Source organism: Dendrobates tinctorius, unplaced genomic scaffold (assembly GCF_039654945.1).
Source record: "Dendrobates tinctorius isolate UK_male_01 unplaced genomic scaffold, ASM3965494v1 ptg000033l, whole genome shotgun sequence".
Taxonomy (NCBI): domain Eukaryota; kingdom Metazoa; phylum Chordata; class Amphibia; order Anura; family Dendrobatidae; genus Dendrobates; species Dendrobates tinctorius.
This window is the reverse complement of record NW_027361701.1, coordinates 4,961,809-4,985,160: the sequence shown is the minus strand read 5'-3', so window position 1 is coordinate 4,985,160 and position 23,352 is coordinate 4,961,809. Positions and strand designations below refer to the sequence as shown.

General features: G+C 43.0%; 1 protein-coding gene across 1 annotated transcript in view; it reads right to left on the bottom strand.

The window, feature by feature from the left end:
• Positions 1–23,352, bottom strand: part of LOC141087469 (probable ATP-dependent RNA helicase DDX47) — an 83,833-nt gene that overhangs the window by 53,640 nt on the left and 6,841 nt on the right. The window contains exon 2 of the mRNA XM_073573026.1: positions 14,531–14,602. Within this exon, the coding sequence (XP_073429127.1) occupies positions 14,531–14,602 (72 nt within the window). The remainder of the gene's footprint in view (positions 1–14,530; positions 14,603–23,352) is intronic.

Sequence of the window (23,352 nt, the reverse complement as noted above, 5' to 3'; positions counted from 1 at the left end):
AAGCAGTCGCCATCTTCTTTCCATCTCCTGTAGCTGTAGTCTGCATTTTTTTCCGGATCAGCTGCTCTACCTCTTGTAGGTGCATCACCCGATATTCCAGGAGCATGCAGAGGTTCCCATTGCTTTCCACTGAGCCCACAACAACGAAAGGAACCATGCCATCTTCACCAGCTACCTGGACTTCACCATCCAGTGGAATCCTCACTGTCGCCACACCGGATCTATCCACGAGCTCTTGCATAACCTTTCCAAGTTTTCCAATGACTTTCCCCACCAGATTTCTGGGTACCGGAATTATGTCTTCCACAAAACCCAGTCGATTTTGAGCTTCCCTCGCAAGCTCCAGACATCGAGTGGCTTCCTTATTCCATAACATAATCATCTCTTTAATGCAGAGGCATTGTAGATGCATATCCCTCAGGACAGCCACCCACTTCACTGTGACTTCCCTAATAAACAGTATGACCAACTGCTGAGTCTCAGGTTCCCAGTGCACACTACACGCGTCGACCACCTTTTTAAAGGCCTCATGCACATCCTTACTGGCATACGCTTCACGCATGTCTTCGGGTACCTCTATTATGAACTTGAAACCTGAAGTCTCACATTCTTGAACACACACCTCCTTGTCTCGAGAGTGCAGCTTGGCACTTCCCCTGCTGGATTTCTTCCTCCCTGGAGGCCTGTTCTTTGGTCAGCCTCTCCAGCTCACTCTCCTTCACTGCAATCAGATCGAGAAAGTGCAACAGTTCGATTTCCCGGTCAACCGTGTTTTTGGAGATGGGCATTAGCCTCCTTCTCTATCTTGAGCTCTTGGAGAACTTTATCCCACTCCTCTGCCAGGCAGTGACACTCATCCTCTCTCCGGAGAAGCTCCTGCTGATGCTTCTCTTGGGCCTCACTGAGCACCTCCATATGTTTCAATATGGCCTTGTTCATAGTTTGACACACTGACAGGTGAACTCTGAGCTCAGAAACTTCCTTCTCCAGCTCATCCACTCTGTGCTCAACTGCTTTTCTCAAAACCCTTTCTCTTTAAGCAGCTCTATCTCATGGTCCTGTTCTCTTTTGGCCAGCAAGTGTCGCACCATCACTTCTTTAATTAGATTTTCAGATGAGCTCTCTTGCCCATCCACACTCTGCCTCTTCAGAGTTCCACCTGGTCCTGCATCCACAGGTTCAACTTTCTCTCTCTTGACTCTCGGTAACTTCAGAGAACTCCAGCTCTTCAGCATCAAGTACTCTGGAGCCTTCATCATACTGCGCCATTTCACCTTTCCCTGGCATCGCAGATGTAGGTCTACTACAGATCTGTGTTAATTTCAGCCAGTCACCAACTACCTTTGTGCTAGGGTTTGTCAGAGAAAAGGTGACCTCCTTATCAAGGACAATAACCGGATCTGCACCTGACCCTGTCTCTCCCACATCCTTTTTCTGAGAGGGTGTAGCCTGTCCCGCCTTTCCGCGTGCCCTGAGACGAGAGGAAGATCTGCCCTTTTTACTCAGCTTCACCTTACTGCACACTCTTTCCCTTGCGTTCGAGTCACAGTCTGAATAGGAGTCACCCCCACGCCCCCATCATCCTGGAACAGCAAGTCCCCACTTAAACAGGTGTCACACCCCTTTTCTGGAGCTATCCTATATCTCACGGTCCCACATTTGGTCACCCCAGCTAAGTCCACAACTTGGTCAGACCCACACTTTCTTCCAGTCACCCGGAACTCTGGACCAGCGACCTTAGATGGTGCTACCTCCTTTTTGCACATCACACCACCAGGAACCTCTACAGCCGCCTGATGCAGTGGGGCTTCCTTAGGGTCAGTCCGGCTCCCACCTGAGCAATCAGACACTCCCCTTTCCTCCCACAAATCCCAAAACCATTCAAAGTCCTGGCCTATTACTACAGGGTATGGCAAGTCTGGGATTACAGAGACATCATGGCTGGAAATAATAGTGGGCGTCTCAATGATTACCCTGGACACCGGATAATCCCTAGCGACCCCATGAACACAGTGGACTTCCATCTTCCTTCCAGGAATCAGACAGATAGGGAGTGTGGCACTCACCAGGCTCCCTGAGTCTAGAAGTCCAGTCACACTCTCTCCTTTGACTTCTACAGAACAGCTCTGTGACACCTTGTCAGATGGAAAGTCAGTACAACATCCTGGACATGCGCTGTTCGAACACCGAACCTGGCAACAGTCCATAGGCGCATTTGCCGCCGCCTCTTTTTTTGCCACCACCCCAATTTGGGTTACTGCCCCCTTTTGCGCACCCATCCCTGATTGGGTTAACGCCTCCTTTTTGGACTCCACCTCTTTTTTGGGCAACCATCCCTGTTTTGTGACTCCACCCCTCTCTGGGGTACACATCATGGACTCCCCCACGAATCTCCCAGGCCCCAGTTCGCACAGACCCTTATGTCTCTCTGGGGTTGGTACTGGCCCTTTAAGAGGTCGCCCGCTCTGGACCTCTGATGTCCTTATGGCACCTCAACAGCTCCTACTGGCACTGCCACAGCTCCTGCTGTAGCCACAAACCACCGGCACCTCCGGCTGCCGCTCACAAGCCTCTGCTGCTGCCACTGCAGCTCCTGCAACTTGCAAATGCAGCTACCGCATGTCCCTGCATGGCTCCACACCGCAGACTTTGTGGACCTGCCGATCCACAGCAAGCTTCGTAACCCCACCGAGTTACAGCCAGACGGATGTCAACTTCGTGGCTCCGCCGAGCCACAGCAAACACCTCATACATGCTCCATATAAAAAAATAAAAAAATTAAAAATTAAAAAAAAAACAAAAAAAAAAACACGGTTTCTCACTGTCCCCAGTCAGTACAACATGGACTCCTGTCCGTTACCTGTTGGTGTCGGCCACACAGGTTCCCGGATGCCTCTCCTCCTCAGAGGTATCCCACAAACATTTCTCACTGACCCCGGTCAGGATTACTCACGGTTATCAGACCGTACACTCCTCAGGCTCAGACTAGCTAGCACTGCAACATGTGCTTCTTGGACCATTGCCCGCAGTCTAGCACCAATTGTGAGGATTGTACTCACTCAGCTGCAGCAGGAGGAAAAACAGAAGGCATGCTTCTTTAAAAGAGTCTGTGTGGGTTTATTTGCTCCATAAACCCCAAAAGCAACAAACACAAGGTTTCCAGCCTTCAGAGCAGGCAAAAGCAACACAAACAGTCCTTAGCTGGGCTTTGTTCCCTCAGGCCCTGTGAGCACACAGGCTAGGGCAATGTCCAGCCCAGAGGCTCCATCTTGAGCTATACACACAGGAGGCCTTCTACCTCCTAAGTCACAGACTATGTGCTAAACCACAGCCTCCATTATGTAGGCTGTAACCACACCCACAGGTGAGGTATGAATCACATGGGCTGGTCACATGGTCATGACCTCACTGCAGGTCCTTAAACACCTGCAGGTCCTGAAGGAAAATGGGTACACTCAGCACCCTCACCCAGAGGTAAGGTAATATGTGTAGCCAGACCATCCCATCTCTCATAGCTACCCGCAACCCGGACCCAGGTGCACTAAATGACATCTTTAGTGCTCATGTACACTAGAGACAAAATACTCCGGGTTTCATCGCAAGGAGCATCCTTCCCTGTGACATATACCTCCCATTAACCACGCGACCACCAGCCACACCACAGCACATATAGACACACACGGCTCTGCTACACATGCACATATAGACACATGGCTCTGCTACATATGCAATTTTAGACACACACGGCTCTGCTACATATGCACATATAGACACACAGCTCTGCTACATATGCACATATAGACACACGGCTCTGCTACATATGCAATTTTAGACACACACGGCACTGCTACATATGCAATTTTAGACACACATGGCTCTGCTACATATTCACATATAGACACACATGGCTCTGCTACATATGCACATATAGACACACACGGCTCTGCTACATATGCACATAGACACACATGGCTCTGCTACATATGCAATTTTAGACACACACGGCTCTGCTACATATTCACATATAGACACACATGGCTCTGCTACATATGCACATACAGACACACACGGCTCTGCTACATATGCACCTTTAGCCATGTGCACACGTAGTGGAAGGTGCTGCGGATTTTTCCGCGCGGATTTGGAAAAATCCGCAGGTCAAAAAGACCTGTGGTTTACCTGCGGATTAGTCTGCGGTTTTCCCCTGCGGTTTGACACCTGGACAATGGAGCAGGTGTAAAACCGCTGCGGATTCCGCACAAAGAATTGGCATGCTGCGGATTTGAAACCTCAGAAAAATTTGCAGCATGTGCACTGCGTTTTTTAATTTCCATTTAATACAATGGTACTGTACAACGCAGCAAAATCTGCTGTGGTTCCGCAGGGCCAAAAACGCTATGGATCTGCAGCAGAATCCACAACGTGTGCACATGGCCTTAGACACACAGCTCTGCTACATATGCACATAGACACACACAGCTCTGCTACATACGCACATATAGAAACACAGCCCTGCTACATATGCACATGTAGATACACAGCTCTGCTACATATGATCATATAGACACACACAGCTCTGCTACATATGCACTTTTAGACAAACACGGCTCTGCTACCTGCCCACATATAGAGACACACACCTCTGTGCATCTCCCGCTCTGCACTGAACACATAGATCAGTGCAGAGCAGGAGGAGAGAGAGCAATTCTCTTAGTGATCAGGAAGGACTGACAGCGTTCTCCGCCAATCACAGGATGCTGCATTTGGACTTTAAGACGCACCCACTTTATAATCACAACTTTTTCTTGTTAAAAAGTCCATCTTATATTCTGAAAAAAAAAAACAAAAAAAACAGTGTATATATACATTGCCTTGAAAAAGTATTCCTAAAACTACAGCTGTTCTTTGAAAGCTTCAGAGGTTTATATGAGAACATTAGGGACCAAACTGTATCATGAAAACCAAGGAGCACACAAGACAGGTGAGGAACAAAGTTGTGGAGAAGAATAAAGCAGGGCTAGGTTATATATAAAATAAATAGTCCTCGCTCTGAACATCTCACAGAGTACTGTTCAAGCAAAAAATGGAAGACGTACGGCACAACAACAAACCTACCAAGACATGGCCGTCCACATAAACTGACATCCCAAGCCTGAAAAACACTAATTAGAGAAGCAGCCATGGACCCCATTGTAGTAGAAATATGTATTTGTAGGCGATGTATGGCCGGCAGTTAAATAGCATGTTTTCAGGCGGCAGGTCCCACAGAGGTGATAGCATACGTTATCCTAAGAAAAGGCAGTTTCCTGGTCTCTGACCCCAGGGGGCCTTCCTGCTGAACACACAGAATTGGGACATTTCACACCTCTTATGCCTTGAGGGCAGATGCCAAATGGGACCTATTTGCAGCCTGACAATTTCTATTTACTATGGGAAAGAAAAGCTAAGACAAGAACCTTTAGAAAAATAATGTATTCATTGTTAAAGTAGCAATGGTCCAGCCACAAACCAGGAATTAGAACATTAACATGAGAGGCTGGTCTAGAAATCTGATCTGCAGGTTAAACCTATAAATTAGGCCCATAGACAAAGAAAGTGGTTCACAGATGAGGGCAGCCAATCTCATGTGATCTGTTTCATATTCATCCCCCCCCTCTCAGGGAGCAGAATACCTGACTGCAAAGTTTAGATATTTCTGTAAGCTTCTCCCTTTTATTTTTATAACCATTTTGTATATTTATATGTCACTTTTTATTTACATATTTTTTATATCCTTATACTGTATTGTAACCACTGTACCTTTTCTATTAAAGCTTAAAACTTTAATAAGTTTGAACTTTGTATGCTCTAAAGAATCCATAGCATTACAGTGTGTGATCCTGGTGATTGGCATACAGTAGTGGTACTTCCGGGACTCATCGCCCGTGTATTCTGTGAGTGCGTGGTCTGTGTCGGGGTGTAATTTATCCTCCCATTACAGCATAGGACAGAGGTTGAATGCAGGACTGAGTGAGAGGAGATAGATTAACCCTTGGAGGCACGACCCCAAGCCACGTGCTGAGATACAGGTATGTGACACCCATAGTCACTTTGGAGGAGCTTAAGAGATCCACAGCTCAGGTGGGAGAATCTGTATACAGAAAAACTATAAGGGTTCGCTCACATCTGCATATAAAATCGGCAAATGTAATGTGAAAAAATTAGCATTGCACTCACAATAATGTTATTCAATTAGGCAGAGTTCGTCTGCAAGTGTTTCCTCACATGGAATAAGGGTGAGGAAAAAACAAAAAATTGAAGCATTTCAAGTATAGCCACATACAACGTCCGAGACTAACCAATGCAAGTTGATGGATGTGAAAAAAATAAACAATCACAGACAATGTGTGTCCCGTACGATTTTTACAAACCCATCTAATAGAAAATGTGACATTTCATCAGCCGGGTACATTAAATTCACAGTGTGAACTGACAGAATGGAATAGAGTAGATACATAGATAGGGTAGAAAGAAGTCAGTAAGATATATAATTAGTGCAGTGTGTGTGAAGCTTACTTTACATATATTTAGCTAACAAAAATTACATGGAAAAAAAATTGTTTGGGGTCCCCAGAATTTTTATTAACCAGCTGAGGAAAAGCAGACAACTGGGGGGGCTAGTGTTATTATTTTGGAAAGGGGACAATATCCATAAAAGTTCCCAGATAATTAATATCAGCTCATAGCTGTCTGTGTAGCCTTAAATGGTCTTTAAAAAGGGGGGAGGGAACCCCCCAAAAAAATGACGTATGTCCCCCCGATGTGTGTGTGTATATATGTGTGTGTGTATATATGTATATAAATATATATGTATATAAATATATATATATATTTATTTTTTTTTAATAACCAGCAAAGGCTAAGCAGACTTCTGTGGGCTGATATTAATAGGGTGGGGAAGGGACCATGGATATTGGCCCCTTCCAGACTAACACCACCAGCCCTCTGCTGCCCCAGAGATGGCGCATCCATTAGATTCGCCAATTCTAGCACTTACACTCTGATTTTTCTGCTTGCCCTGGTGCGTTGACAAGCGGGGTAATGGTTTTGGGGTTGATGTCAGTTTAATGTCAGCTGACACCAAGTCCAGGGGTTAGTAATGGAGAGACGTCTATAAGACATTTCCTTAACTAACTCTGTAGTCAAAAGAAATAAACACACATAAAAAAAGCAGTCTGCCAGTTTTGTGCACTTATAGAAAAAAAAGGACATTGGAGAACAGAGGCAAAATAAAGTACGAGTAACTCTGCTGTCTAATCATAGTGAATGGATCCTTCCACATTCTAAAAATTCCTGTGAAGCACCTGAAGGGTTAATAAACTTGAATGTGGTTTTGAGCACCTAAATAGGTGCAGTTTTTAGTCACTTTAGGGTATTTCCCGTCATATACATCCCTCAAAGTCACCTGAAATGTAATGTGATCCCTAAGAAAAATGGTTTTGTAAATCTTGCTAAAAAAAAAAAAAAAAAATGAGAAATCGCTGGTCAACTTTTTAACCCATATAACTTACTGACTAAAGAAAATTACTGTATGTTTCAAAAATTGTGCTGATGTTAAGCAGACATGTGGGAAATGTTATTTGTTAACTATTTTGTGTGACATAACTCTGATTTAAGGGCATCAAATATAAAAGTTTGAAAATTGGTAAATTTTAAAAATGTTGGCAAATTTGTTTTTTTTTTTTCACAAACGCAAGTCATATACAGTGGTGGCCAAAAGTATTGACACCCCTGCAATTTTGTCAGATAATTCTCAGTTTCTTCCTGAAAATGATTGCAAACACAAATTCTTTGGTATTACTATATTCATTTAATTTGTCTTAAATGAAAAAACACAAGAGAATGAAGCAAAAAGCAAAACATTGATCATTTCACACACAACTCCAAAAATGGGCCATACAAAAGTATTGGCACCCTCAGCCTAATACTTGGTTGCACAACCTTTAGCCAAAATAACTGCGACCAACCGCTTCCGGTAACCATCAATGAGTTTCTTACAATGCTCTGCTGGAATTTTAGACCATTCTTATTTGGCAAACTGCTCCAGGTCCCTGATATTAGAAGGGTGCCTTCTCCAAACTGCCATTTTTAGATCTCTCCACAGGTGTTCTATGGGATTCAGGTCTGGACTCATTGCAGGCCACCTTAGAAGTCTCCAGTGCTTTCTCTCAAACCATTTTCTAGTGCTTTTTGAAGTGTGTTTTGGGTCATTGTCCTGCTGGAAGACCCATGACCTGAGGGAGACCCAGCTTTCTCACACTGTACCCTACATTATGCTGCAAAATTTGTTGGTAGTCTTCATACTTCATAAAGCTATGCACACGGTCAAGCAGTCCAGTGCCAGAGGCAGCAAAGCAACCCCAAAACATCAGGGAACCTCCGCCATGTTTGACTGTAGGGACCGTGTTTTTTTCTTTGAATGCCTCTTTTTTTCTCCTGTAAACTCTATGTTGATGCCTTTGCCCAAAAAGCTCTTTTGGCAAACTCCAGCCTGGCTTTTTTATGTCTCGGGGTAAGAAGTGGGGTCTTCCTGGGTCTCCTACCATACAGTCCCTTTTCATTCAGACGCCGACGGATAGCACGGGTTGACACTGTTGTACCCTCGGACTGCAGGGCAGCTTGAACTTGTTTGGATGTTAGTCGAGGTTCTTTATCCAACATCCGCACAATCTTGCATTGAAATCTCTTGTCAATTTTTCTTTTCCGTCCACATCTAGGGAGGTTAGCCACAGTGCCATGGGCTTTAAACTTCTTGATGACACTGTGCACGGTAGACACAGGAACATTCAGGTCTTTGGAGATGGAATTGTAGCCTTGAGATTGCCCATGCTTCCTCACAATTTGGTTTCTCACGTCCTCAGATAGTTCTTTGGTCTTCTTTCTTTTCTCCATGCTCAATGTGGTACACACAAGGACACAGGTTGAGTCAACTTTAATCCATGTCAACTGGCTGCAAGTGTGATTTAGTTATTGCCAACACCTGTTAGGTGCCACAGGTAAGTTACAGGTGCTGTTAATTACACAAATTAGAGAAGCATCACATGATTTTTCGAACAGTGCCAATACTTTTGTCCACCCTCTTTTTTATGTTTGGTGTGGAATTATATCCAATTTGGCTTTAGGACAATTCTTTTTGTGCTTTTTCATTTAAGACAAATTAAATGAAGATAATATTACCAAAGAATTTGTGTTTGCAATCATTTTCAGGAAGAAACTGAGTATTATCTGACAAAATTGCAGGGGTGTCAATATTTTTGGCCACAACTGTAGAAGAAATTTTACCACTATCATGAAGTACAATATGTCTCGAAAAAACAATCTCACAGTCAGCGGAATCCGTTTAAGTGTTCCAAAGTTATCACCTCATAAAGGGCCAGTGGTCAAGAATTGTAACATTTGGCCTGGTCAGGAAGGATTGGAGGCTGAAAGGGTTAAAATATATGGAAAACCATGTATCCTTTCCTTTTCACTTCACAAACATATGCTACCTTTTGTCAGCATATCCAATATCCATTTAAGCTTGTGGGTATAAATATTTCTTCCTGGCACTCAGCTATTATAATCTACTAGATTAAGGCCCGATGCTATCGCATCGGGAGGATAGTGACACACCTCTTGCCATGTTAACCCTCAACACACCACTCCTCTCACCTTTCACCATCTCCACTCACGTCCACTCTCTCTTTCACTCCACATATGACCCTTTCTCTCACTCAGTCTTTCATACTCACGCCGTCATCACCGCTGCTCCACGATCCCCGACAATCTTCCGCCGGCGCCATCCTGGATCTAGACGTTGTCCACGCCGGCGACATGTTCTTGCGGCGACGCCATCTTGAGTATCGCGAAATCCCGCGATACTCAAGATGGCGTCGCCGCAAGAACATGTCACCGGCGTGGACAATGTCGGGATCCATAATGGCGTCGGCGAAATCTCGTGAAATTTCGGCGACGCCATTTTGGATCCCGACATCGTCCACGCCAGCGACATCTTCTTACGGCGACGCCATCTTGAGTATCGTGGGATCTCACGATACTCTAGATGGCGTCGCCGCAAGAACATGTCGCCGGCGTGGACTACGTCTGGAACCAGGATGGCGCCGGCGGAAGATGTCGGGGATCATGGAGCAGCGGCGATGACGGCGTGAGTATGAGAGACGGAGTGAGAGAAAGGGTCGTATGTGGAGTGAAAGAGTGAGTGGAGATGGTGAAAGGTGAGAGGAGTGTGTGTTGAGGAGTGGTGTGTTGAGGGTTAACATGGCAAGAGGTGTGCTGTGACGTCACCAGTTACAACTGGACGGAAGTTGTTACAACCCAGAAGCTGCTTAGCGCATTTATTATTATAGATGTATGTATGTATTATAATCATATCCCCTTTATATTAACCCCATGGCTTCACAGTCAGTCTTGGCCTTTATGCCAAAACCATTTTTTCCCGACTTTTCCATTGTCAAGATTTTACACTTTGAGATTAGTTATATTTCTAAGTGGAATCATTTCGGCGTTCAAGTCTTTAAAACTTATTTACGGAAAGGAATATAAACTAAAACAATTCTGACGCTGTTCTTTGCAGTTAAAATTTTACACTACTCACCGTCAGGGCTAAAAGTGTTAAACTTGATTCTGCTGGTCAGTGCAAATATGGCAATACCATGTATTCTTTTTTTTAACTAACCCATTAACAACCAAAGACAGACATAAGACGTTATGTGGTGTCCATTCCGGCATCCGTGCTATGCCTGTCATGGATTAAAACGGTCACTGTGTGAAAACACACAGTGACAGCTCCGTGCCAACAGCTGACACTGACAACTGAGCGGCACAGCCAGAGATGCAGGGGCCCATTTCAGCAGTCACTGCTCTCTGATTGCTGTAATTAATCAATCAACCTGACTGATTACAGCATGTGATTGCCGGGAAGTGCTGAACTATCAGAACTAACCGAGAGGGACCTCTCAAATTATAGCTCTCAAAATATGGTGATGAAATTTTTTTATTGTTAGACAGCAGCAACACATAAAAACCAACATACATTTGGTATAGAAACAGCCAAAAGGACAAGGGCAGTCATACAGTCCAAAGTTACAAATGTGAAAAAAAAATTATTGAATAATGTCAGGTAAAATACACAGTGGAATAAAAATGTGCCAAAAAGAACCAGCACTCACAGATGGGCAGGAGGTACACATGCGGGCAATAGAATCAATACAGGACAGCACCAACTCCGGTTAACAATATGATTAAGAGAGTTCCATGTAGAATAGTCTTATGGATTTTGGGCATATAGAAAAATAATTTTAATCAATCAATCACACGGCCCCTGAGGAAGGAACTTTTCCAAAACGCGCGTTGGGGAGGGCAGGGGATCCACATGTGGTCTACCATCGTTTATCTGGTATGTGTATCTGTGTATTTATCGCTTACTTTCTGCAAAATACCATGTTAGATTGATTATAATTGTTTTATAGTTTCTTAGTGAATGTGCAGTTTTCCTGCCATTGTCCTTATCCAGTTCTCTAGTTTACTATAATATACTTCTATATAATTTGAATCCAGAATCCAATGAGTGTATCATCTGTTGAAGGAAAGGAAATATTAGTCACGGAACAGGTAGAGCTTGTTCTTTGATCTTCCGTGGCTGAGAACTCATGAGATCGTTCTAGACTGGAGGTCTCATGAATTGCTTCATTGGGGACAGTTGTGTCACAAGGGGTGTCTGGTCCCTATACATCCACCTCGGCCGCCAGTTTTGCCATCTTCTTCGCCACGAACCTCCTCGCCTCAAGGACATATCATCGGTGAGACCAATTTTAAGACTGACCCTGTGAAGGTATCCTTTGGTTATAGACGGTCGCAGGATGAAAAAAGTCAAGGCGGAGGCATCTTCCGAGTCGCTACTATCTACCAACCAGAAGGAAGAATCCCAAACCATTTTAGCTTCTTCCAAGGGACTAGCCAGCCATGCCAGGCTAACAGACACTCAGCAATTCAAGATTCCCACACTGTTCTGTGCCAAGGATGTCCAGTCGTTGCAAAGTATCCTGACAAAGAAGGTGGGAGGTGTAACCTTTCTTAAGGCCCCGTCACACACAGCGATATCGCCAGCGAGATCGCTGATTTTGTGATGCCACTGCGATCTCGCCAGCGAGGTTGCTGTGTGTGACATGTATCAGAGACTGCCCCCCCGCCGGGTATCGCTGATCGCGCTCCATCGTCCTGTGCCGCTTTTTATCATTGGTCTCCCGCTGGCCAGCACGCATCGCTGCGTGTGGCAGCGAGAGACCAGCGATCAGCGCCGCTGGACGCTGGTTTCCAATGTAAACAGTGGGTATCTAAGAGACGCGTGGCTCTTAGATACCCGCTGTTTACATTGGAAACCAGTTTGCTCGTTGGTCCTGATCGCTGGAGGGGCTGTCTATGTGACAGCTCACCAGCGATCAGCTAACGATTTCCCAGCGATCCCATCCACGTCGGATCGTTGGTGGGATCGCTGGGACATAGTTATGTGTAACGGGGCCTTTACAGTGACTTGATGAGAATGTGGTCATGATGAGAGTGTGTCGGAGATCAAGAAGAATCTGGCTCCATCTTCTCTGCAGGGAATACTCACGGGTCTGAAGAAGAGATGGCATAAGGGTGGGGGCAATGTAATACCCATTGCATGAGTGTCCTCCTTTTGGAAAGAGGTGGTGTTTGTCTTTTTTGTTTACTGAAACCATTTTTTATTATTAAAACTGTTTTTATTTATGAATTTAAGAAACAATTTTAGTTTATTTTTCAATATGATCCTACAAGGAGAATTTGCTCTCTAGTACTTACGGACTACAGTATTATCTCCGTGGACAGTTTGACAATTAGCCGAATACGCCTCCCTCCCCTGGTAGGATCTGATTGGCTGAGGAATATGTCATAAATGCAAACTGGCACGTTTTCATGGGCTGTGCTGCAGGAATGAAAAGCCTCAGGATTCCAAAATATTTTTTTTCCATTAAAACCAAGGCGTTTCTGTGCCGAACCGGAGCCTTCCACAAGGGATAAAAACCAAATGACATATGGCAGACAGGGAGGCCAGAGCCAGGCCTCCCTGTTGCCATAGCAGCCATCAGGATCGCACAATGGAAATGAGATGACAAAGGGAGCAATCATCTTTTATCAGATACTTCACATGGTGCTGTCACTACTGACAGCGGCATATGAGGGGTTAAAGTGCTAACATCAGCGCTGTCGAGTCTTGGCACATACACAGTGAAGCAGAAAACTAGTACTAAAATGAGTTTAAGATAAAACACTAGGGAGAAAGTAGCGCAAATAGGGTCTTATGTGACAGAGCTATTCACCACATTGTACTAACATGATTAATGACTCAAAAGAGTTTTTAAATCATTGTACAGCTGCTGCGGATCCACGGGTTGTCAAACCGATAAGAATGAAGGTAAGGAAAAATTTGTGGAAACCTCCCACACTGCTGTATATCGAAGAAGTCAATTATCCTTTCACACCTTCCATACACTGCAGGGCAGGAGGTAGCTACAAATTTTTCCTTACCGTCATTCTTAAAAGGAGTTTAGAAAGATATTCCACTGCAGGATTTACTGCGACCTGGATTATGTCTTATTCTTGGTAAAGTCTTCTATAAGAACTTATATATTGAGTACACAACATATTTTGCCATATATTTGCCAATATATTTTGCCATAAAAAAAAAAAAGAAGTTTGTTAGCGTTTCAGCTACATTTTTTTCCTTTGTTCAGCCACATATTGGGTATGAAAAAGGCAGCATCCTCTGCGTGTCGGAAACCTGGAATCTAGTAACTTAATGGCACCATGGGAGTACGCCATCATAAAACCACTTCGATGCCACTGATATTTTTGATCCCACCATCTAAGGGTATGTTCCCACGGTCAGTAAAAACTGGGTTGGACGCTGCATACATCAGCAGCATCCAGAAGCTACAGCATAGTGGATGGGATTTCAAGAAATCCCATCTTCACTATGTGTACACTGGCGCCTGCAGCTTCCCTGCAGAGATGGACATGCAGCGCTCCTTTCCAGACTGCAGCATGTCTATTTATTTTGCTGAGCCGCAAGTTTCCACAAGATAAATGTCACCCTTACAATGTATTGGACACGGTGATTCCACACGGTTCAATGAACACATGCGGAATCACCTGCATTCAATAGCCAGCAGCTATTAGACTTATGCTGCGTTCAAAGCGCTGCCGGTTTCTGACCGTGTGGACGTTGGCTAAGGGTTTAGCCAGAAAGCCATCACTGATCCCAACTGCTTGCTGTATGTTCTGTTATATGCACAATGCCTCACTGGCTTTCATATATGCTCAAAAGTAAAATTAATTATCAAAACTGTTATTTTGCCCACAGACCATATGGGTAAGCTACACTATTCAAGTGTATTCTCTTGTCTTACAAACCTATATGGCAAATAAATGTTACAAAGTCATTGTGAACAGAGAACATTAAAAAACGACTCACCTTTTTTGTCATTGTGGCAGAAAAAAGAGAGGTTTTACGATCACGGGGAATAACTTTGAGAATTTTGTCAACCTATAGCAGACAGAATAAAATGTAATTCAGCTCTGATTCAAGCCGTACAAAGCAGTGAATTATACTTTACATTTTCTAAAGCCTCACATTAAAATGTTAGTAAATTTCTGTGCTGACAGATTTCCTTTATCTCATTGATGATTATCTGCTTAAAGTTGCATGATAGTAATCACTACCACGTTACTAAAAACAGGAACCTACAGCTCATAAGTCCCCAAGGTGACTAGAAAATGTTGGTAAAAATAATGGTAGGTATTAAGACAATAGACAAATATTTATATATTTGCGTCTTATTGTATTTATGCCTTAGTGCCTCTAAACATTGTCTAGTCACCTTGTAGGTTCCTGTTTTTAGTAGTGCAGTAGTGATTACGGTTTGATCTTCTCACCCAAGTGTTCGAGAGGCTGGCAAACAGCACCCACCGCAGTACCAGCACCTTCACCCTCAGGGCACTTAGTGAGCGCCAGCGTGTTTGTAAACTTCTTAATGTTCCATGATACCAATACAAACATTTCAGTTTGTCCATTATATACATTTGACCTATCCACAAAGAGATTCAATAAAGAAACAGTTGAACAGCAGATTGAAATTCTAAATGGTTCTTCTGAACCACCACTAGAATATCGTTCTACGACAACTGGAAGGGGGTCTATCTTTGAGTCCCCCACTAAACATCTTAACCCCTTAACGACCGCCGATACGCCTTTTAACGGCGGTAGTTAAGGGTACTAAAACCACAGCGCCGTTAATTCACGGCGCTGTGATTTAAGTGAATAGCGCCCCCCAGTGTCGGATTTTCTCCGGGGTCTTGGCTGCCAGGGGTAGCCGAGACCCCAGAGAACATGAATCGGTCGGGTTTTACCGACCCCCGCTTTTGCGATCGCCGTTATTAACCCTATAACGGCGACCGAAAAAAAAAAAAGCCGCGATTTTACATTTAATTTCTCTCTCCTCTGATGTGATCGCACATCAGAGGAGAGAGAAATAGGGTCCCCGATCCCCCCCGGTACCTCTCCGTGGCCCTCCGTCCCCTCCCGGTGGTCCCACGTCCCGCCGGCATCCTCCGATGGGCGCCGCCATCTTGAAAATGGCGGGCGCATGCGCAGTGCGCCCGCCGGGAATCTGCCGGTTCCGGCTGGCAGATTCCATTCATTATTGTGATCACTATGATAAACGATCATAGTGATCAAAATAAAAAAAATAGTACATAACCCCCCCCAGTTTATCACTCCCTTATATAGGTCAATATAATGAAATAAAGAAAATATTTTTTTTTTCAGTTTTCCATTAGGGCTAGGGTTGGGCTAGGGCTAGGGTTGGGCTAGGGTTGAGCTAGGGTTGGGCTAGGGCTAGGGTTGGGCTAGGGCTAGGGTTGGGCTAGGGTTGGGCTAAGGTTGGGCTAGGGTTAGGGTTGGGCTAGGGCTAGGATTGGGCTAGGGTTAGAATTAGGGTTAGGGCGAACTAGGATTAGGGTTAGAATTAGGATTAGGGTTGGGATTAGGGTTAGGGTTAGGGGTGTGTTGGGGTTAGGGTTGGAGCAAGAATTGAGGGGTTTCCACTATTTACCAACTTTGGGGGTCTAAAAATTGGGGTCTAAAAAAATCACTTTTGTGGAAATAAAAAAGACTTTTTATTTTCACGGCTCTGCGTTTATAAACTTTTGTGAAGCGCTTGGGGGTTCAAAGTGCTCACCACACATCCAGATAAGTTCCTTAGGGGGTCTAATTTCCAAAATGGGGTCACTTGTGGGGGGTTTCCACTGTTTAGACCCATCAGGGGCTCTGCAAGCGCAACATGATGCCCGCAGACCATTCCATCAAAGTCTGCATTCCAAAATGGCACTCCTTCCCTTCCGTGCTCTCCCATGCGCCCAAACAGTGGTTCCCCCCCACATATGGGGTATCGGCGTACTCAGGACAAATCGCATAACAACTGTGCGGGTATGATTTCTCCTGTTACCCTTGTAAAAAATAAAAATTTGGGGGCGAAAAGATCATTTTTGTGGAAAAACATAGATTTCTTATTTTCACGGCTCTACGTTATAAACTTCTGTGAAGCCCTTGGGGGGTTCAAAGTGCTCACCACACATCTAGATAAGTTCCTTAATGGGTCTAGTTTCCAAAATGGGGTCACTTGTTGGAGGTTTCCACTGTTTAGGCACATTAAGGGCTCTCCGAACGCAACATGGCATCCGATCTCAATTCCAGCCAATTCTGCGTTGAAAAAGTCAAACAGCGCTCCATCCTTTGCGAGCTCTGCCGTGTGCTGAAAAAGTGGTTTACCCCCACATATAGGGTATCGGCGTATTCAGGAGAAATTGTACAACAAATTTTGTGGTTGATTTTCTCTTTTAACACTTGTGAAAATAAAAAAAATGGTTCTGAAGTAAATTTTTTGCAAAAAAAAAGTTAAATGTTAATTTTTTCCTTCCACATTGCTTTAGTTCCTGTGAAGCACTTAAAGGGTTAATAAACTTCTTGAATGTGGTTTTGAGCACCTTGAGGGGTCTAGTGTTTAGAATGGTGCCACTTTTGGGTATTTTCTGTCATGTACACCCCTCAAAATGACTTTAAATATGATGTGGTCCCTAAAAAAAATGGTTTTGTAAATTTTGTTGTAAAAATGAGAAATCGCTGGTCAACTTTTAACCCTTATAACTTCCTAACAAAAAAAATTTTGCTTCCAAAATTGTGCTGATGTAAAATAGACATGTGAGAAATGTTATTTATTAAGAAATTTGTGACACATCTCTCTGATTTAAGGGCATAAAAATTTAAAGTTTTAAAATTGCAAAATTTTCAAAATTTTCGCCATATTTCCGTTTTTCTCATAAATAAACACAAGACTTATCGAAGAAATTTTACCACTATCATGAAGTACAATATGTCACGAAAAAACAATCTTAGAATCAGCGGGATCCATTAAAGCGTTCCAGAGTTATAACCTCATAAAGGGACAGTGGTCAGAATTGTAAAAATTGGCCTGGTCATTAAGCTGCAAACTGGCTCTGTCGCTAAGGGGTTAAAACAGTCATGTCAGGAAAACAGAAAGGTGTTTATGAATCTAATGGAAAACAGGTCTAAGAAAAAAAATTCAGTAGCAAATTTTTTTTCATTGATTTAGGGAACTTTATAAAAAAATTCCATTACTTTTGCCAAAGTGGTTATACAGTGGGTACGGAAAGTATTCAGATCCCTTTACATTTTTCACTCGGTTTCATTGCAGCCATTTGGTTAATTCAAAAGAGTTCATTTTTTTCTCATTAATGTACACTCTGCACCCCATCTTGACTGAAAACAAAAACAAAAACAGAACTGTAGACATTTTTGCAAATTAAAAAAGAAAAAATGAAATATCACATGGTCATAAGTATTCAGACCCTTTGCTCAGACACTCATATTTAAGTCACATGCTGTCTATTTCCTTGTGATCCTCCTTGAGATGGTTGTACTCCTTCATTGGAGTCCAGCTGTCTTTAAATAAACTGATAGGACTTGATTTGTAAAGGCACACACCTGTCTATATAAGACCTCACAGCTCACAGTGCATGTCAGACCAAATGAAAATCATGAGGTCAAAGGAACTGGCCAAGGAGCTCAGAGACAAAATTGTGGCAAGGCACAGATCTGGCCAAGGTTACAAAAGAATTTCTGCAGTGCTCAAGGTTCCTAAGAGCACAGTGGCCTCCATAATCCTTAAATGGAAGGTTTGGGACCCCCAGAAGTCTTCCTAGGACCTGGCCGTACAGCCGAACTGAGCAATTGAGGGAGAAGCCTTAGTGAGAGAGGTAAAGAAGAACCCCAAGATCACTGTGGCTGAGCTCCACAGATGCAGTCGGGAGATGGGAGAAAGCTCCACAAAGTCAACTATCACTGCAGCCCTCCACCAGTCGGGCCTTTATGGCAGAGTGGTCCAACGGAAGCCTCTCAGTGCATGATATATGAAAGCCCATACAGAGTTTGCTAAAAATCACATGAAGGACTCCCAGACTATGAGAAATAAGATTCTCTGGTTTGAGGATACAAAGATAGAACTTTTTTGTGATAATTATAAGCGAGAAAAACCAGGCACTGCTCATCACCTGCCCAATACAATCCCAACAAGTGAAACATGGTGGTGATGGCAGCATCATGCTATGGGGGTATTTTTCAGCTACAGAGACAGGATGACTGGTTGCAATTGAAGGAAACATGAATGTGGCCAAGTACAGAGATACCCTGGATGAAAACCTCTTCCAGAGTGCTCTGGACCTCAGACTTTGCCAAAGGTTCACCTTCCAACAAGATAATGACCTAAGCACACAGCTAAAATAACAAAGGTGTGGCTTCAGAACAACTTTGTGACCATTCTTGACTGGTCCAGCCAGAGCCCAAAACCTAAACCCAATTGAGCATCTCTGGAGAGAACTGAAAATGGCTGTCCACAAACGTTCACCATCCAACCTGATGGAACAAGAGAGGATCTGCAAGGAAGAACGGCAGAGGATCCCCAAATCCGGGTGTGAAAAACTTGTTGCATCATTCCCAAGACGACTCATGGCTGTACTAGCTCAAAAGGGTGCTTCTACTCAATACTAAGCAAAGGGTTTGAATATTTATGACCATGTGATATTTCAGTTTTTCTTATTTATGGTAATAAATTTACAAAAATGTCTATTTCTGGGGGGGTTTCAGTCAAGATGGGGTGCAGAGTGTACATTAATGAGAGAAAAATGAACTTTTTTGAATTTACCAAAATGGCTGCAATGAAACAGAGTGAAAAATTTAAAGGGGTCCGAATACTTTCCGTACCCACTGTAGTGTTAGAGATCATTCATCCATGAAAATAATGCATTCTCAAAATGTGGCTTGTGTGAGAACATATGTAATAATAGCTTTTGGTCTGTCTTTAGACTAGCAGTGTCTTAGGTAATGACATGTCCCATATAATTAAAATAAATAGAGAAAAGGAGGGCACCACACAATATTAAGGGATACACCTGTAGTCTATCAACACCACACGAAAAATAGAAAATGAAAAAAGCTACAGACCATAACAAGGTTCACCAAAAATACACACATTTTATTGGATACAAAAGAACATCATGTAAAAGCATTTAAAAAGTCATAACATGACATACAATAGACACAATCAACCATAATAGAGCTACAGTCCCCCAAGAAGGTAGCTTTTTTCGTTTTCTATTTTTCATATGTCCCATATAATTATTTAATATTTCTATTTGTAAGCTTACAGAGCTATAAAACATTTTTCTGAAGCCAGAATACTACCGTAATTAACTATTAAATATCTCAGAAACTAGAGCCAATCTGGCAAAATCTACAGTCATATGTTAAAGTTTGGGCACCCCTATTAATGTTAACCTTTTTTCTTTCTAACAATTTTGGTTTTTGCAACAGCTATTTCAGTTTCATATATCTAATAACTGATGGACTCAGTTATATTTCTGGATTCAAATGAGGTTTATTGTACTAGCAGAAAATGTGCAATCTGCATTTAAACAAAATTTGACCGGTGCAAAAGTATGGGCACCTCAACATAAAAGTGACATTAATATTTCGTAGATCCTCCTTTTGCAAAAATAACAGCCTCTAGTCGCTTCCTGTAGCTATTAATGAGTTCCTGGATGAAGGTATTTGTGACCAATCCTGTTTACAAAACAATTCCAGTTCAGTTAAGTTTGATAGTCGCCGAGCATGGACAGCCCGCTTCAAATCATCCCACAGATGTTCAATGATATTCAGGTCTGGGGACTGGGATGGCCATTCCAGAACATTGTAATTGTTCCTCTGCATGAATGCCTGAGTAGATTTATAGCAGTGTTTTGGATCATTGTCTTGCTGAAATATCCATCCCCTGCGTATCTTCAACTTCATCACTGATTCTTGCACATTATTGTCAAGAATCTGCTGATACTGAGTTGAATCCATGCGACCCTCAACTTTAACAAGATTCCCGGTGCCGGCATTGGCCACACAGCCCCAAAGCATGATGGAACCTCCACCAAATTTTACTGTGGGTATCAAGTGTTTTTCTTGGAATGCTGTGTTTTTTAGCCTCCATGCATAACGCCTTTTTGTATGACCAAACAACTCAATCTATGTTTCATCAGTCCACAGGACCTTGTTCCAAAATGTAACTGGCTTGTCCAAATGTGCTTTTGCATACCTCAGGCGACTCTGTTTGTGGCGTGCTTGCAGAAACGGCTTCTTTCGCAACACTCTCCCATACAGCTTCTCCTTGTGCAAAGTGCGCTGTATTGTTGACCGATGCACAGTGACACCATCTGCAGCAAGATGATGCTACAGGTCTTTGGAGGTGGTCTGTGGATTGTCCTTGACTGTTCTCACCATTCTTCTTCTCTGCCTTTCTGATATTTTTCTTGACTGCCACTTCTGGGCTTAACAAGAACTGTACCTGTGTTCTTCCATTTCCTTACTATGTTCCTCACAGTGGAAACTGACAGGTTAAATCTCTGAGACAACTTTTTGTATCCTTCCCCTGAAAAGCTATGTTGAATAATCTTTGTTTTCAGATCATTTGAGAGTTGTTTTGAGGAGCCCATGATGCCACTCTTCATAGGAGAATCAAATAGGAGAACTACTTGCAAGTGGCCACCTTAAATACCTTTTCTCATGATTTGATACACCTGGCTATGAAGTTCAAAGCTCAATGAGGTTACAAAACCAATTTAGTGCTTCAGGAAGTCAGTAAAAAGTAGTTAGGAGTGTTCAAATCAAGAAAATGATAAGGGTGCCCATACTTTTGCACCGGTCAAATTTTGTTTAAATGCAGATTGCACATTTTCTGTTAGTACAATAAACCTCATTTGAATCCAGAAATATAACTGAGTCCATCAGTTATTAGATATATGAAACTGAAATAGCTGCTGCAAAAACCAAAATTGTTATAAAGAATAAAGGTTAACATTAATAGGGGTGCCCAAACTTTAACATATGACTGTAAATCATATTCTTAATCAACACCATAAACTTAAAGTAAAACCATTCATACATCGTTGGCACCAAAATCACTGCATACCAGTGTAATCAAAGAATACTTTGAGAGTTTAAGTAGCTTGTCCAGTGAAAACAAGTTATCACCTAAAGGTAGGACAGATTAAAGGGAACCAGTCACCCCCCGCAGGCGTTGAGCAAAAGAGCCACCTTGTGCAGCACTAATGCTGCATTCTGTCAAGGTGGCTCTTTTATTTAGGGTACCTTGCACCGCAGAAATAATTGTTTTTAAAATTGGTCAGACATACCTGATATTTGTCAGGGGGGGCAGGTCTTTCCCCATCTGACAGACGCCTCATCCATCACTCATGTATTCCTGCATTGTGTCTCCGCCTCCAAATCTTTATTTTCAAATCCTGGCGCCTGAGCTGTACTATGTCTTCCTGGTTACCGTCGCCCGTCCTCTGTCATGATGTCAGCGGCCAGATATCCGGCCCCGCAGCCGCCGACGTCATGACAGAGGACGGGTGACGGTAACCAAGAAGACATAGTAAAGCTCAGGCGCCAGGATTTGAAAATAAAGATTTGGAGGCGGAGACAATGCAGGAATTCATGAGTGATGGATGTGAGGAGTCTCTGTCAGATGGGGAAAGACCTGCCCCCCCTGACAAATATCAGGTATGTCTGACCAAATTTAAAAACAATTATTTCTGCTGTGCAAGGTACCCTAAATAAAAGAGCCACCTTGACAGAACACAGCATTAGTGCTGCACAAGGTGGCTCTTTTACTTAACGCCTGCGGGGGGGGTGACAGGTTCCCTTTAAATATTGATAATTGGGAGATTGCCGAGTCAGAACCACACCGATCGGTGGAATACGGAACTACTAATCTTGTAAGAATGAACTCTCAGCAGCTCCATAGATATTGAATGGAGCACTAAGTACTGTGCTGGGATTTTTCTGGCAACCCCATTGAGAATGACTAAAGCAATGTTGTAGTTTTCAACCTGCTGCACCATTTTATAATACTGAAAATGCATCTTACCAGGAATAAAAAGTATACTGTTGTGCCCCTCAGACAGTCACTGATCAACAAGACCAGCATGTTGTACATCAGTCCTAATCCACAGAGCGCTGTAGTCACAAGTGTGTACCAGTGCCTGATGTATGCCAGTTAGAAATGCACACTTACCTGCTCAGCCTACTTTTCAAAAAGGCTTAAGGAGCTGGCAAAATACAACAAATGTCTTAACTTGTTTAAACCGGAAAACTCTCAACCCCTTCACAACATGACATACTTTTACTTTATATGGCGTGTCTCTGCCTTTGATAGGAGCTCACACCCACCCCCCCAATTTTGGCCATGAAAAATAAAACAATTTTTTAAAAAATACACATTGAGTATTGCTGCATTCAGTAGTATCCATTCTATCAAAACATAAAATAAATTTAATTAGATGTAAACAGTGTAATGAGAATAAAAACTTAAAAAATGTCAGAATTATCTTTTTTGGATGCCAAAACATTGCAATTAAATGCAATAAGAGGCGATCAAACATTGTATCTACCCAAAAATGGTATCAGTAAAAACATCAGCTCAGAGCACAAAAAATTACCCAGCACACAGCACCAGATCCAAACAATGGAAATGCTACAAGTCTCTGAAAATGGAAACAAATGCAAAAACTTTGTTGTTTATACAAATTTAGGAATTCTTTTCCACTAATGAAATAAAATAAAACTATACAGTGGCACATAAAAGTTTGAGCACCCCTGGTCAAAATGACTGTTAG